Below are 16,791 nucleotides of genomic sequence, written 5' to 3'. Positions count from 1 at the left end.
CCTATCGGTCACCAACATGCTGCAAATACGTGCACAAACGACGCTCCAAACAAACACGGGACATGTGAAGCAGCCATGACCAACACGCTTATCCAGAATTAAAAGCAAATATATTCCCGGCTTCAAGGGGAAGAAGGGTAGCTTTCTAACCCAACTGAGGGAGTTCTGATTTATCCACGTTTTGGTCTAAACTCTCCCAGAAAGAAAGTCTCTACAGCCTATCAAAGCCCAAGAAGGTACAAACACTGTAAATGTTACAGTGAAACGGTTTCGTAACGTTAGTTTAGTGCATATCGTACTTCCTGTACTCCTGATGCTACTCATGTGGAGTCTCAGTAACCATGGCGACTCGCAGTGACCAAAAAGCTGCGAGCATCATAGTCCAAAGCCCGGTGTCCCATCCAACCCTCAGATCTGCAAACACTCGTACAGTGCACAGTGAAAATGAGTACACCCCTGTTGAAAAGTAACATTTTGAACAATATTTTAATACACACACAAGTTATTCCCAAAACGTGCATAGAGTAAGTTTAATACAACATCTGTTCAGCTTACAACAGAAAAGAAAGGTCAATAATATAACTTAAATTACATATTTGTCCATTTTTGTGAAATGATGCTGGTGCAAAGGTGAGTACACCCCTATGTTAAAGTCCCTGAGAATGGGCCGTGTTGGCCCGAAATGTCATGAAATGAAAAGGCATTAAAAGGGAGGTCATCGTTGTGCGTTTCATCCTTGCCTTACATTGAAATGTTACATTTTGAGTCTGCACCAGGCTAAAAGAGACGTGTGTGAGATTTGACTGAAATCCTATGGAGAGTATCATGATCTGCTTCAGTAGTCACAGTACATGTTGACAAGCATGTTTCTTTTGGTGAAATTCAGCTTCCTACTGTTGATGGCATCCATACAGCCCCAAACCATGTCACTCCCACTACTATGCTTGACTTTAAGCATGGGGCACTTTTCTTTGTACAAATCACTTTTTACCACCACACAGGCTTGACACCATCGAAGCAAATTTGTTCATCTTGGTGTCATCAGATCACAGGACATGGTTCCAGCAATCCATATCCTCAGTTTGTTTGTCTCTGATGAGACAATGATAAACAAATTTGCTTCGATGGTGTCAAGCCTGTGTGGTGGTAAAAAGTGATTTGTACAAAGAAAAGTGCCCCATGCTGAAAGTCAAGCATAGTAGTGGGAGTGACATGGTTTGGGGCTGTATGGATGCCATCAACAGTAGGAAGCTGAATTTCACCAAAAGAAACATGCTTGTCAACATGTACTGTGACTACTGAAGCAGATCATGATACTCTCCATAGGATTTCAGTCAAATCTCACACACGTCTCTTTTAGCCTGGTGCAGACTCAAAATGTAAAATTTCAATGTAAGGCAAGGATGAAACGCACAACGATGACCTCCCTTTTAATGCCTTTTCATTTCATGACATTTCGGGCCAACACGGCCCATTCTCAGGGACTTTAACATAGGGGTGTACTCACTTTTGCACCAGCATAATTTCACAAAAATGGACAAATATGTCATTTAAGTTATATTATTGACCTTTCTTTTCTGTTGTAAGCTGAACAGATGTTGTATTAAACTTACTCTATGCACATTTTGGGAATAACTTGTGTGTGTATTAAATTATTGTTCAAAATGTTACTTTTCAACAGGGGTGTACTCATTTTCACTGTGCACTGTATGAGTCAGATTTCTCCTGTAAGGCTTGCTGGGTTCTGGGTCGTGTTTAAGGCTTAAATTCTTGTATTGGTCGGAGGACTCTGAGACAATTCCATGTCCAATTTGTGTCCTCGCTGTATTACCGACTCAGGAAAACCAAAAAACGAGCCGCACCACACCAGGTGACGGAGGAACGGCCTCGGTTTGTGGCGTCGGCTCACCTGAGAGCGTTGAGTAAACCCTCCACGCTGCTGGGCGGCTGCTCCTTCAGCACTCTGATGCAGCCTTTCATCTGAAAGAGACAAAGAACATGCAGATAATTCATCCCAGACATGAAACGTGAGCTTCTGTGTCTGTTGCTTTTCTCACATCTATGTTGGAGGTCTTAACGAAAGCTCCGGCCGGGTGAACGTGGTCGTAGAGGATGATCACGCCGACCATCACACGGAGGCAGAACAACACCGTCTCCTCGCTGGTGAAGCGGCTGCGATACTCCCTGATCACATAAAAACATGATGAGGGTTACAAGCTGACTGTACAGAGGGTGGTGATGTGTTCACGGACACTGCGGGACTCACGGTGTTTCCAGCATCACTTTGCACACGCAGGCCATCGTGCTCAGACAGTCTGTTGTGTTTTCAATCGGCACATCTGGGTTCTGAACACCGGGACAATAAAGTTTCATTCAAAGCACCCTGGTCTATATTTATAACAAGATAAGAAATGTTATTTCCATCCTCCGACTGTGTCTGACATGCAGAAGGCGTTGATTCTGCTGCCCCCTACAGTCTGAAAGTCTAACTGCATCCATAATGTAACATACCTGTAACATGCAGCAAAAAGGCTGCTTTCTTACTTTTTCAACAACAATAATAATAAAAAACAGATATATTCAGTGTTAAACTAATAGTTTCTTACTATGAAAACATAAAGGTACGTTTTAAACTAACAGTTTTTTAGTTTTTTTACTTTTACTTACGATTTCCTGATCAAACTTCATGACTTTTCTGTGTTTTTCGTGTTTTTGCTGAAGTAAAGGATCTGAAAACTTCCCCCGACACCAAACTGGAAAATAAAACTCACATCTGAGACGAACTTCGACGTGGCATCGCTCAGCGTCTTCAGCATGGGCGTGGCGCTGGCGTAGAACAGAGACATCCGATTGGCCAGCTCGTTGTTGACCTCGCTGCCCGAGTCGGACTGGAAAATAAAACGGTTGCTATGGAATCAGAGCGAATAAAGGTGGAGCTCTGTGGGATAAAGCTGCTTTTTACTTTCTTCTAACAACTTTTCCTCTTTGCAAACACGTGTACGTGCACTTTTCGAGCTTGTGCGTGCGCCTTACAGACAGGTTGTTGATCCGCATGCGGCTGATGGTCCGGCGGTAGTAGCTGAAGTCGTTCTGGATGGCGGGGTTGGTCATCTGAAGGGGAATAAAGACATCACAGAGGAAAGATGAGCATGGAGCAGCGAGGTGGAGGAGCAGCGAGGACGGAACCGTGGGCTGACCTTGAGCTCGTCGAAGCGCAGCGTGAAGTGCATGATGTGGGCGAACTGGCGAGCCAGCGCCTGCTTCTGCTCCAGGTGCTGAGTGGGAGTGGAGCTGGAGCTGGTGAGGATGTCCAGCAGGCAGCGCAGGCTGGACTCTGAGGGCACACACAGCTGTCAGTAACTGAGAAATGCAGAAAGACTGTTCTGGAGGAGTTTCAGCCTGTGTGTGAGGACAATAATGTCTGCAGAAAAGATCCCATCAACCCGCCTGGTAAGAGGCTGGAAGAGCATCCCCCTCATGTTAATACAGCATCAAAGCCTCTGGAGCATTTACACTCAGTGGGGTCACATGGCTCTGAAAGGATCAGATTATTGGCTAAATTACAATCAGACTGAGTTATTAAAGGGTAATTCTCCTTGGATATATGGCGGTGAATGAATGGGATCAGAGGCACAAGGCGTGTCATACCCCGGTATGATAGGTGGCGCTGTACCCATTCCAGCTGTTGCTAATAGAGCCACTTCCTGTTGACCTCTTCACCACCAACAACAACAACAAACTCAGGCATTGGAGAAAGATGGAGAACGCAGAGCCAGATGAAGCTACGTCCCTCTACATTTGGTCTGTGATGAGCTGCTTGTTGCACAAACTCGATGCCCAACGGAGCATTCTCCATCGCGTTGTTTGTTTGTTTCTGACGGCGACAACAACAGGAATATCGTCTCCTTTGACTTCCGGGTCACGACCCCGGGAAAACATCTGGAGCATGCGCAGAACGCAAAGTCTGATTCACCACGTGCTTCAGCGTCTACAAGCAGGTTTAGAGTGACTTTCAACCCAGTTATCTCGGGGTCTGAATCCCATCCGATCCAGTTCTTAGTCAGATTAAGGTGTCTACATGCACTTAAAAACTCAGTCTGATTGTGATTTAGCCAATAATCCGATCCAGTTCGTAGTCAGATTAAGGTGTCTACATGCACTTAATAACTCAGTCTGATTGGAATTTAGCCAATAATCCGATCCTTTCAGTGCCATGTGACCCCACTGAGTGATTAGGATGCAGGTTTAAGGATGTAGCTGCTGTGTATCATCCCCCTCTTTGTAGCGACTGCTTGATTATCATAGTTACTCGTGCATTAATGAGCTGGGAATATTATTATTATTATTATAATATGATTATATTTTAAAAACCTTTCAGAATCATTGCTAAACTGTTATAATTCAGAATAGATACGATTACTCTTTTTCATCTTTCTAATGCTGGAGTTCAATCTGTCTGCTTTAATGCTTCCTGTTTTTCTGTCTGCAAAGTAATTAGTAAACTTGATAAAAGCTCGTTCATAATATTTTTGATGGACTGAGTGAGTGAGTCTTACCCAGCTTCTGGGAGAACTCGTAGAAAGTTTTGAGTTTCCCGACCAGAGGAACCACAGCGGCCCAGGCCTTTTCCTGAACGCCCTCCTCACCAGGACTCTGGATGGCCTGCGCACACACACACACACACACACACACACGTCAGGCTATAGACCAATGGGATCGCTCCGTTGACACAGTGTGTTCCCTAACCCCCCCTCTAAATCTAACTATAATAAATTCTGTCCCTGACCTTAGAACTAAGTCTGAACCTTCAAAATAAATTTTGTTCCCATGGAGACAAAACTGCCTTCGTCATGTTTACGGAAAGTCCCCATAAGTTTCAGTCCCCATCATAATAGTAAAAGGACCTAAGCACACACATATACATATATATATATATATATATATATATATATATATATATATATTGAAGCCAGAGTTTAAATCCTCGCTGGAAAGGATGATGCTTTGTCACTAAAACAGCCAGAAGAGGATGTAACTGGATCAATAATCCAGTTAAAGGTTTTAAAACACTTGAACCTTCATGAACTGCACCTTTATTTATTACAGCTGCAGTCTGACTGCAGTTCAGTACGGCTGCTTTTACTGCCCTCTTGTGGCTGTTCCCGTAACTTCCTGCTGACATCTGTCACATTTATGGTTCGCTGACAGATGAACAGGTTCACTGATGTTTAGACATCATATTTGGCAACTTTTCCTCTAAAGTTTTCACTTTTGTAGACTTTTTCTGCAATGTTTGAGTTCTTAAGGAAGCAAAATTTTGTTCAAAGGGAAAGTCGAGGTGGACTCGACAGTCGGGAACAGACAGGAAGTTTAACCTTTCTCTGCGCTCAGCGAGCTGCGCTGAGATATAGAAAAATAACGAGCAGAACTCCTTTCATTGGCTGCTGTTTTTCAGTGATTATCAACAAATGCCTCCTCAGACGCTCCGCAGCATCATTCTGTTGTTTCTCTCAGAAAGGATGACTTCCTCTGCCCTGAATCCACAGAAATGTGGAAGTGGTCAGAACAGATTTAACTCCTTTGGTGCTGCTTCGGGACACTTGAATGCACCTGCTGGAGGACCTGACGCCTGATGGGATAAACCTGGAAACCGCACAGACTCCTCAAAGCCGGACGGACGGATCATAAACAGCTTTAAGTTTTACCACCAGTGACGGAAAGTCTTTTGAACTGCGCGTTCAGCTCAGCGTCACCTGTCGTATCTCCTCTCCTGCTCCTCTGTACGCCTGCAGGTCGTCCAGGATGACCCGGGCCTCCGTCAGCACCTGGTTCACCTTCTCCCACACGGCCGTCTCCGACTGCGAAGGCTGCGCGTCTGAAAACACAACGAGCGAGGGTGAAGCTCCGAGCTGCTGCGTCAGCAGGAGTTATCAGCATCATCACAGGCGTCCGAGGAGCTTCAGCTCGTCTGGCTTCACGCCCAGCCATGAGTTCCAACTCGGGCTGGGCGAGTTAACTCGTTATCATCCAGTTATTATCAAGTTAACTCGTTATTATCCAGTTATTATTTTGTAAAAGTCTGTTGCTCACAGGCTTTTATTTTGTTAAAGTCTGTTGCTCACAGGCTTTTATTTTGTAAAAGTCTGTTGCTCACAGGCTTTTATTTTGTAAAAGTCTGTTGCTCACAGGCTTTTATTTTGTAAAAGTCTGTTGCTCACAGGCTTTTATTTTGTTAAAGTCTGTTGCTCACAGGCTTTTATTTTGTAAAAGTCTGTTGCTCACAGGCTTTTATTTTGTAAAAGTCTGCTGCTGTGGAACAGGAAAAGAAAGTAATCGGCGGATCCACCAAACATGGAGAAGGGTACGGAACTTTTACTCGGCCATTTTCATGTTAAAGTTCTTCCAGACGGCGGAGTCGACAGAACCAAAGTCATCTGTAAACACTGCCAAGTTGAATTGTCTTCTCAGCGTAGTAGTTCCTGTCTAAAATATCACTTAAAGGCAAAACACACAACTGATAGCAGCAAGTCATTCAAGGAAACAGACAGTGGAGCGAGGCTTCTACATAAAAACTACAGAAAGATGCTGATGTTAAAAGTGTGTTTGCACAACAAATGTTATGGCACTTTCATTCATATGGCAGCACATTTAAAATAAAGCTAAATGCTAAAAGCTATACGCTACTTTTGGATTCATTTTTGGATTCTGCGTACAAATGCGATTAATCGTGATTAATCAGGGAAATCATGTGATTAATTAGATTAAACATTTTAATCGTTGCCCAGCCCTAGTTTAAACCTTTTAAAATCCTGAAAATATCCAAAAATAATGAAGGTGCGACCTCAGAGAGCCGCTGACTTCACTACAAAACAATCTGAAGGGAAACTTTAGAGATAAGGAGCAAACGTGTTGGTTTGTCTCAACATGGATGCTCAGCAGGAATCCTTCCATTTACAGGACGAGCCTGCAGAGAAACGCAGCACCACACACCTCTGCTGGGTCATCGTCAGAGGTGGGTAGTAATGAGTTACATTTACTTGAGTAAGTTTTGGTAAACATTATACTTCTAGGAGTAGTTTTAAATCTCTATACTTTTTCCTTTTCCTTGAGTAGATGTGTGCAGCAGAAACTGTCCTCTTACTCCGCTACATTAGGCTACAATGAGCTGGTTACTTTTCTTCTTACCTCTTTGGTATTCTACGCCTCATTATTTTTATCCCCCGCGTACGCCTCATTTTAATGTTTTATTCTGACAGAGAGAGAGACTTCCGCCAAAGGCTCTACCACCTGGCTGTGTTCCACCAATCAGACGCAGCCGTGCAGTCTGGTCACGTGACCGTACTCGATCTCAGCGGCGGGACGGGTTAGCTTTAGCATTAGCAGTCGTAGCAAACAAACAAAGAAACAGATGAAAAATGTCAGAACCAACGGTGGGAAATGAAGACGCAGACGAGGCCTCATACTGAAAGCATGTTTACCTTACAAAGAGTGAGAAACAGCAGCTACATTATGTGTCTTCTGTGTCAACCAAAACAAACGCACATTTCAGCAGAAACTCAACATCTAACTTGAGGAAACATGTAGCGGTAAGTTTCCTAAACTCGTTTTGCCCCCCATGGATAGGTGAATGTTTGTTTTTTAGGTTACATATGGGTTACATATGTTTTAAACATTTCCTAAGTCTCTTTTATTTTTCATTGAAGTTCTTGAATTTACCTGGATTATTTTAATTTAAGCTATTTTGTAATTAATTAATTCATTTTAATTTATTTTATCAATTTGATGAACTCTAATTTGCCTAAAGATGATTATTTAGTATTTTTGTCTGTCTGATTGAATGCTTGTGTTAACAAATAAATCAGACGTTACTCAACAGTTACTCAGTACTCGAGTAGTTTTTTTTATCAAGCACTTTTTTACTCTTTAAGTAATTATTTGGATGAATACTTTTTACTTTTACTTGAGTCATATTATTCTGAAGTAACTTTTTGGCTGCTCTACCCACCTCTGGTCATCATTCGTGTGTATAATGTGACATAATGCAGCCATTTCTACGTGGACAGAACTTTCTGCAGAAGCTTTAAGACTGTGTCAGTTTCTTACTCTCAAAGTCCAGGAAGAAGTTTCCAGCGTTGTTGTCGATGTCTCTGGTCAACACCTTGATCAGGTTCCCCATGCTGCCAACACAGTTTATACACAGTTAGTTTTAACAAAGTTTACACACGGTTTACACACAGTTAACACACGGTTTACGCACAGTTAACACACAGTTTTCACACAGTTTACACAAAGTTTACACACGGTTAAGCTGGGCATACACTGTGCGATTTTTTCAATCGCGGTATTCAGCTGCTGCTCATACTGTACGAGTGAATCACAGGGGTTAAAACGTCACAGCTCACGATTCCTGTTCTCACACTGTACGACCCGACGGTCTGATGCGATCTGGCTGCTCACACTACACGACACGTCGGACTCGGTCGCCGGTCGCTGCCATGCTGTTCTGTTGTCTTCTTCTTCTTCTGTTGACAATTTTCTCTTCCGTACCTATGTTTGCGCATGCGTAGTGTGACAGGATGAGGTCAATCGGCTCGTGCAACTGCTTCAACTGTGCGAGAGCCTGATGAGGGGCGACCAGGATTTCAAACAAGTTTGATTTTCATCCGATCGATCGGGAGGTGGTCGGGAGGGCTTGTGTATACTACACGATGCGAGACGCACGATTGAGCCAAAACTCGGCCCGATCTCCAAAATAGTCGCACGAGTGAAAATCTTGTCGACATCGGGCCAAAAATCGCACAGTGTATGCCCAGCTTTAGTTTTCACAGCTCTGAGCTGTGAAAACTAAGATACCGTCGGCCATTTATAGATTCAGGAAGTGAAAGAGAGTTTTAAAGAGAAGAGCCTTTAAAGGATAAGACCGTTTTTTTGACATTGGGCCCTTGATTTCACATTATAACATGATGTTCCACTCACCCCTGCTTGTTGTTGGTAATTTGGAGCTGTTCCGAAGATATTCGAGAGGCGTCTGGCTGCTCTCTTGAGATATTCGGCCATGAAACGGTTTCCTATAGGCAACGTTATACAGGCACAAACTATGCTGTTTATAATTTATTAATTACTCTACACTAGCACTGATAACGTGGAGGTGCGTCGCTTACTTAAAAAAATCCGGGTTACTGTAATTTTGAATTTTTGTCGTAAAGTGGGTGTTACTGACGTCCTCATCGTGCTACTGCCACAGGCAGCCCACAGACCTGCTGCCTATTTATTCATTCGGCTAAAATTCAAAATTAGTAACCCGGATTTTTTTAAGTAAGCGACGCACCTCCACGTTATCAGTGCTAGTGTACAGTAATTAATAAATTATAAACAGCATAGTTTGTGCCTGTATAACGTTGCCCATAGGAAACCGTTTCATGGCCGAATATCTCAAGAGCAGCCAGACGCCTCTCGAATATCTTCGGAACAGCTCCAAATGACCAACAACAAGCAGGGGTGAGTAGAACATCATGTTATAATGTGAAATCAAGGGCCCAATGTCAAAAAAACGGTCTTATCCTTTAATAGCCGAATTATTTCTGCATTATGGTTCAGAGATGGTGCAACTTGATGTTTCTATGAATTCATTACATTACGGTCTTTCTTCAGACGCTTTTATCCAAAGCGACTTAGAATACGTGTGTTCCACATCGGTGGGAAGAAATCATAAGTGCATTTCCTTCCAAAACCAAACAGCTAAGAGCAGAACTAGTGCTAGAGTAAGTGCGGTAAGTTAGGTACCGAGACAAATGGGAAAAAGACCATTTAAATGGAATTCAAATGGAAACCGTCACAGAGGTAGGGCTTGTGACTGAAGCTGAAGGTTTATTTCAACCACTTTCCTTTTAGAACAAGTGCTGCTGTGATTTCTCTCTTCGAACAGGGAGGCTTTGTGCTTTAAAAGGCTGTTTAACCAGTCATCTAAAGCCTGATTTATGGTCGCCTACGGAGAGCCCTCTCCGTCAACGGATGCTCTCCGTCTCTTGCGTTCGTCGGCCAACATTCCTATCCATCTATCCGTCGAGGAGATGGAGACTCGCGGAGACCGCAAGGGCTGTGATTGGTCGGCTAACAACATCATTTCCAGGAATCACTTTTCCGGTTTAGCTCCTTCCTCTCAGAACAACAACACCGCCATTTCTGAAACAGTTAACCAAAGATGGGACCAAGTCACACATGTGCAAGTCCCAAGTAATTTTTTCTTGGGCGACTCACCTTATTATTGCAGTTTTACCTGCAGAATCTGATCTTAATAAAGTGAAAACACAAAGATATAAGTAACTGTCAGTAAACATCATTGACCAATGTGTCCAACCTGTCCACCCCGTATCATATCAAGCTAACGTTAGCTAACTACCGACTAGGCTAACAGGATAATATTAGCTAATTTGACAGCACTTACTGGTCAGAATGGATCTTCAAATGACGAACAAAGTTGAAAGTTGTCGTCTGGCTGTCTGAGATGTTGATGCCGCATGTCTTGCACTGTGCTTTTATGAGTTTATTCTCTCCAATAAACACTAAGGTATGTAGAGAGGGCATGGCTGATTGGCCTGCGCTCCTACCGGGTAATCGATGTTATTATTTAAATTAATTTATAAATTTTATATTCAAACTGAAAACATGAACTGAAAAACACTCAAGTCATTCAAGTCATCGTGTCTCAAGTCAAGTCAAGTGCCGAGTCTTTAACTTCCAAGTCCGAGTCGAGTCTCAAGTCTTTTATTTTTTGTCAAGTCAAGTCACAAGTCATCAAAACAGCGACTCAAGTCCAAGTCACAGTGACTCGAGTCCCCATCTGTGGAGTTTTCTGTGTGCCGGTCAACATTTGGTCCAAATTATTTGCATTTCAACATCAACAAGCTCCGACTCCAACAAGTCTTTCTCTCTCGGTCGCCATCGTTCACTGTGACACCCCATCCTGACTGAAAGCGAGCGAAAGTAACGCGATACGACGACGAAATTTCACGAGGGTGTCCTGACATGCAGCGTGACGAATTTTTCAGGAGTGATTCTATTGGTTCACTTGAAACACCGAGTTCTCCGGCTCCCTTCGGCTCAGATCTTTTATGGGTGTTTGGGGTCATAAACCATCGGCTGCTGTTCCACGGTAAAGATCAGCTTCTCCTCCTCCATTATTCCCTGAGTGATGCTGACCTGTTGCTAACTAGCTTGTCAACAGGAAGCAGCGTGTTCATTTCAACCAATAAGAAGCATTTAGGGGGCGGGACGCCGCCGCGAAATGTCGTCCAGATAGTGACAGAGCGGGCGATTGTATAAGAGGTCGGCTTCATCGCTGGACGGAGCGACATCAGGACAGGCTGATGGAAAAGTAGCTTTCTGATCACTTTTTATCAATCGCTTTCAGTCAGGATGAGGTGAACAATCAATCAACCATTTTCACAAAACATCTGTTTTTACTCTCAGAGCTCCACACTCGCTGTGGAAGTGAAGGAGCTTTAAAGCTGGCCGACCCCAGCAGGCCCCGTCCCTCTACATTTGCTCTGTGATGAGCTGCTTGTTGCACAAACTCGATGCCCAACGGAGCATTCTCCATCGCGTTGTTTGTTTCTTTCTGACGGCGACAACAACAGGAATATCGTCTCCTTTGACTTCCGGGTCACGACCCCGGGAAAACATCTAGAGCATGCGCAGAACGCAAAGTCTGATTCACCACGTGCTTCAGCGTCTACAAGCAGGTTTAGAGTGACTTTCAACCCAGTTATCTCGGGGTCTGAATCCGATCCGATCCAGTTCTTAGTCAGATTAAGGTGTCTACATGCACTTAATAACTCAGTCTGATTGTAATTTAGCCAATAATCCAATCCGATCCAGTTCTTAGTCAGATTAAGGTGTCTACATGCACTTAATAACTCAGTCTGATTGGAATTTAGCCAATAATCCAATCCGATCCAGTTCTTAGTCAGATTAAGGTGTTTACATGCACTTAATAACTCAGTCTGATTGTAATTTAGCCAATAATCCGATCCTTTCAGGGCCATGTGACCCCACTGACTGACCTTCCCCTTGCGGTCTGATGGCGTCTTCCCAAATATAATTTAACCTCCCAGAGATGTCCACCACAGCTGCTGTTTGTTCCTGTTGGAACTTCTTCTTCTACTGAACTACAGTCACTAACATAGCAAACAGCGCCCCCTCTGGTGACCCCACACAGCTGTTCATTCACTTTCAAACCATCTATGGAAACATGCCGGATTCACACTTGTTTTTGTGGTTTTTTAAAAAGTGTGTTTCCTGTGACTGCAGCTTAACCGGGTTCTGACGGCCGTAACACCTGGGAGCTTTAAGATAAAGCTAAAGGGAAATGTTGCTGAGGGAACTTTCACCTTCTTACTTAAAGTAAACCTGTTGCAGCTGGTTTTCTGTCGGAGTTCCATGTTTGAAAATAACAGATTTTCTATTTTTAGAAGCTTTTTTGCTTTTTTTTGGTTATTTTTACATTTAAAGACGAATTCTCTTCATATCGAACCAGAACAGCAGAAAGAAAGAAGTGTTTTTAACTAAACATATTGTGTTAAATAAATGTTGTTTAAATAAAGAAACAAAAGAATAAATGTAGAAATAAATTCATTAATAAATTAATTAATGATAAATTAAATCGTAAAGTAAATTATTTGGGGTATTCGCACAAAGTTTAAAGAATAAAGTTTAAAATTAAAGCAGAAATATTCATTTAATTTACATTTGAGTGAATTTTACTGAGTGCTGATGTTTCAGATTCTACTTCTGGTTCTAAATATAATGAAGTTGGTCTGTAAAAATCATTTATTTGGACTCATATCTGTTAAAAAAAAGGTTTGAACTAATGAATAAATTACAGATTTAAGCTTTTGTTAAACTTTTTTCATGATTTTAATGTGTTATCTCGTGTTTTTGTGTTTAAATAAAGAAACAAAAGAATAATCATAGAAATAAATAAATTAATAAATGAATTAATAAATGAATTAAATGATAAATTAAATCATAAAGTAAATCATTTGGTGTATTAACACAAAGTTTAAAGAATAAGGCTGAAAATTAAAGCAGATTTTCTATTTTTAGAAACGTTTTTGCTTTTCTTTGGTTATTTTTACATTTAAAGACGAATTCTCTTCATATCGAACCAGAACAGCAGAAAGACAGAAGCGTTTTTAACTGAACGTGTTGTGTTAAAGCTGAGCTAAGGTATCTGCGAACACACCTGGACCAGCTGCTGGTCCCATAAAGATGCAGCTCAGCGGGTACTTATCCCTAACTGGGCTGAACCGTGACTTCAGTGTTCAGAGGAGGCTTTGAAAGGTGTTAATGGGAAAAGCAAAGGTAATAATGTGGAGTCATCATGGATCATCATCATGGTGAAAGACCAAAGAAGCCATCAGGTGCCCAGTTTAGAAAGAGAAGAAGAGAAGAAGAGGAGAAACGGGCAGAAGATAAAGGGATGCAGATTTCTATCAGTGACGTAGGCTATCTGTTAGCCTCTTGCTAACATGTTGCTATTAGCCACGACTGTATTTGATTTTTAGTTTTGCTGAACTAGAATCAGAATTGAGGCATCATGTCATGCAGCTAATTTCACCCAAAGGCAACCTGGTCTGGTTTGTGTTTGCAACTCAACAAGAAGTCCTGACTGTGGATTATTTTTATTGTTATGAGCTATATGCTAAATTAAATAACTTAAATAACTTATAATATACACTGACATGGCATTTTGTAAGCTACATGTGGTATCTTTTTGTACCGCGGTTCGCCCAGCGCGTAAATCTAGCCAGGACCACTGCTGGCTGTGAACACTGTGAGGAAACTGGAAAACCCAGAGTTGCTCTGCAGAGCGGCCGGCTGCAGCTCCAGCTGGAAGCAGCGCAGAAGAAAGAGGAAGTGATGAAGTCTCTGAAAGTTTGGCCTAAATTTAAAAGAGAGGAAGTAGAGCCGACTCAGCCTGGATCGGGTAGCAGAAAGTAAGGCCGAACCGGCCCGTTCTGCGACTCGTCGGCTCAGAAACAGCCGAGCTTTCAGCAGGTTAAGGTGCAGATGGCTTCTGTAACCCAGCTGCAGAGCTGCCATCTGAAACCCTTCATTTCATGCTTTTAATGCACTTTAAACGTCAGCCAGCACCTCAGAAACAGGGCCCGTCGTTTAAAGTACGCTTTGTTCAGTTCACTTTCACCGTCCGGCACAGCCAGCAGCCAACAGTAAACATGGCGCCCAAGCGGTACAAACGCTCGAAAGTTTGGTTCCACATCCCTAAAAAAGACGACAACAGGGCAACTTGCAAAGTGAATATTTCACCAAAGGGAGGAAATACTACCAACATGCAATAACTATGAATGAATGTCGCGTTTTCGATCTGCTCCGGACTAACGTTGGCGAATCTGAACCGAATCGTAGAACCAAACGTACGTAAAACCAAACGTACGTAGAACCAAACTTAGAAACCTACATGTATAAAGTACTAGCGACTTCAGACTTGAGTAGAAGTAGAAGTGCTCTTTAAGCACCGTACTTAAGTGGAAGTACTAAAGTATTAAACATGTTTTGTACTTAAGTATTGCAAGTAGTTTATTTTTAAAATTACTACTCAAGTACTGAAAGTAAAAGTAAAAGTATTTTGTATGATTTGTCTTTCACTCCGGCGAATGAAAACAGAGACTAGTAAGTAGGGCCAGGGGTGTTCTTCTTCCTCACCGCCACCACCACGATCACTCGAAGTTGAAGGTGTTTCTGGTTCTTCCTTCTTTGGTTCAAACAAAGCAGGCAGGCAGCACAGCGAAAGAGGCCGAGCAGAGAGCAGCACGAGCGGTCTTCTCACCCTTCAGTTTGCACACATTAGATCTACGTCATGTATAACTTCGCGCCACAGTAAAATTGGATGCAACGGTTGTTATAGCAACCATAAACTCCAAAAGGGACGTTAGACTTGAACTAGAGCGACTGTGGGGTTTGGAATGATTCCTAACACGTTTATAATAACGAGTAACGATGCAGCACATAAAAAATGTATCGGAGTAAAAGTACTAAACTCATTGAAAATATGTACTGAAGTAAAAGTGGAAGTAGGAGAAAAAATGATACTCCAGTAGAGTAGATACAGCATTTTAGTACTTAAGTAGAGTAGTGAAGTAGTTCTACTTCGTTACTATACATCTCTGCTTAGAACCAAACGCAGAACCAAACGTACGTAGAACCAAACGTAGAACCAAACGTACGTAGTACCAAACGTAGAACCAAACGTACGTAGAACCAAACGTAGAACCAAACGTACGTAGTACCAAAAGTAGAACCAAACGTAGAACCAAACGTACGTAGAACCAAACGTAGAACCAAACGTACGTAGAACCAAAAGTAGAACCAAACGTACGTAGAACCAAACGCAGAACCAAACGTAGAACCAAACGTACGTAGAACCAAAAGTAGAACCAAACGTAGAACCAAACGTAGAACCAAACGTACGTAGAACCAGACGTAGAACCAAACGTAGAGCCAAACGTACGTAGAACCAAAAGTAGAACCAAACGTACGTAGAACCAAACGCAGAACCAAACGTAGAACCAAACGTACGTAGAACCAAACGTACGTAGAACCAAACGTACGTAGAACCAAAAGTAGAACCAAACATAGAACCAAACGTAGAACCAAACGTACGTAGAACCAGACGTAGAACCAAACGTAGAACCAAACGTACGTAGAACCAAACGTAGAACCAAACGTAGAACCAAACGTACGTAGAACCAGACGTAGAACCAAACGTAGAACCAAACGTACGTAGAACCAAACGTAGAACCAAACGTACGTAGAACCAAACGTAGAACCAAACGTAGAACCAAACGTACGTAGAACCAAACGTAGAACCAAACGTACGTAGAACCAAACGCAGAACCAAACGTAGAACCAAACGTACGTAGAACCAAACGTAGAACCAAACGTACGTAGAACCAAACGCAGAACCAAACGTAGAACCAAATGTACGTAGAACCAAATGTACGTAGAACCAAACGTGGAACCAAACGTAGAACCAAACGTAGAACCAAACGTACGTAGAACCAAACGTACGTAGAACCAAACGTACGTAGAACCAAACGTACGTAGTACCAAAAGTAGAACCAAACGTAGAACCAAACGTACGCAGAACCAAACGTAGAACCAAACGTACGTAGAACCAAACGTAGAACCAAACGTACGTAGAACCAAACGTACGTAGAACCAAACGTAGAACCAAACGTAGAACCAAACGTACGTAGAACCAAACGTACGTAGAACCAAACGCAGAACCAAACGTAGAACCAAACGTAGAACCAAACGTACGTAGAACCAAACGTACGTAGAACCAAACGTAGAACCAAACGTACGTAGAACCAAACGTAGAACCAAACGTACGTAGAACCAAACGTAGAACCAAACGTAGAACCAAACATACGTAGAACCAAACGTAGAACCAAACATACGTAGAACCAAACGTACGTAGAACCAAACGTACGTAGAACCAAACGTAGAACCAAACGTACGTAGAACTAAACGTACGTAGAACCAAACGTACGTAGAACCAAACGTACGTAGAACCAAACGCAGAACCAAACGTAGAACCAAATGTACGTAGAACCAAACGTAGAACCAAACGTAGAATCAAACGTACGTAGAACCAAACGTACGTAGAACCAAACGTACGTAGAACCAAACGCAGAACCAAACGTAGAACCAAATGTACGTAGAACCAAACGTACGTAGAACCAAACGCAGAACCAAACATAGAACCAA

The 16,791-nt window shown here is 42.5% G+C and overlaps 1 protein-coding gene across 2 annotated transcripts in view; it reads right to left on the bottom strand.

Moving 5' to 3' along the window:
• The window catches only part of LOC142398549 (CYFIP-related Rac1 interactor B-like), a 31,020-nt gene that overhangs the window by 1,332 nt on the left and 12,897 nt on the right, over positions 1 to 16,791 (bottom strand). For both annotated transcript variants that reach the window (XM_075482590.1, XM_075482591.1), the window contains exons 2-10: positions 8,104 to 8,177; positions 5,754 to 5,875; positions 4,557 to 4,662; positions 3,198 to 3,334; positions 3,034 to 3,111; positions 2,772 to 2,888; positions 2,267 to 2,346; positions 2,058 to 2,184; positions 1,910 to 1,980 (exon numbers count right to left, since the gene is read on the bottom strand). In XM_075482590.1, the coding sequence (XP_075338705.1) occupies positions 1,910 to 1,980; positions 2,058 to 2,184; positions 2,267 to 2,346; positions 2,772 to 2,888; positions 3,034 to 3,111; positions 3,198 to 3,334; positions 4,557 to 4,662; positions 5,754 to 5,875; positions 8,104 to 8,176 (911 nt within the window). In that variant the 5' untranslated portion in view covers position 8,177. The remainder of the gene's footprint in view (positions 1 to 1,909; positions 1,981 to 2,057; positions 2,185 to 2,266; positions 2,347 to 2,771; positions 2,889 to 3,033; positions 3,112 to 3,197; positions 3,335 to 4,556; positions 4,663 to 5,753; positions 5,876 to 8,103; positions 8,178 to 16,791) is intronic.

The sequence above is a fragment of the Odontesthes bonariensis genome, chromosome 14 (genome assembly GCF_027942865.1).
Source record: "Odontesthes bonariensis isolate fOdoBon6 chromosome 14, fOdoBon6.hap1, whole genome shotgun sequence".
Classification (NCBI taxonomy): domain Eukaryota; kingdom Metazoa; phylum Chordata; class Actinopteri; order Atheriniformes; family Atherinopsidae; genus Odontesthes; species Odontesthes bonariensis.
The sequence above is the reverse complement of the archived record's forward strand: the minus strand, read 5'-3'. Positions and strand labels throughout refer to the sequence as shown.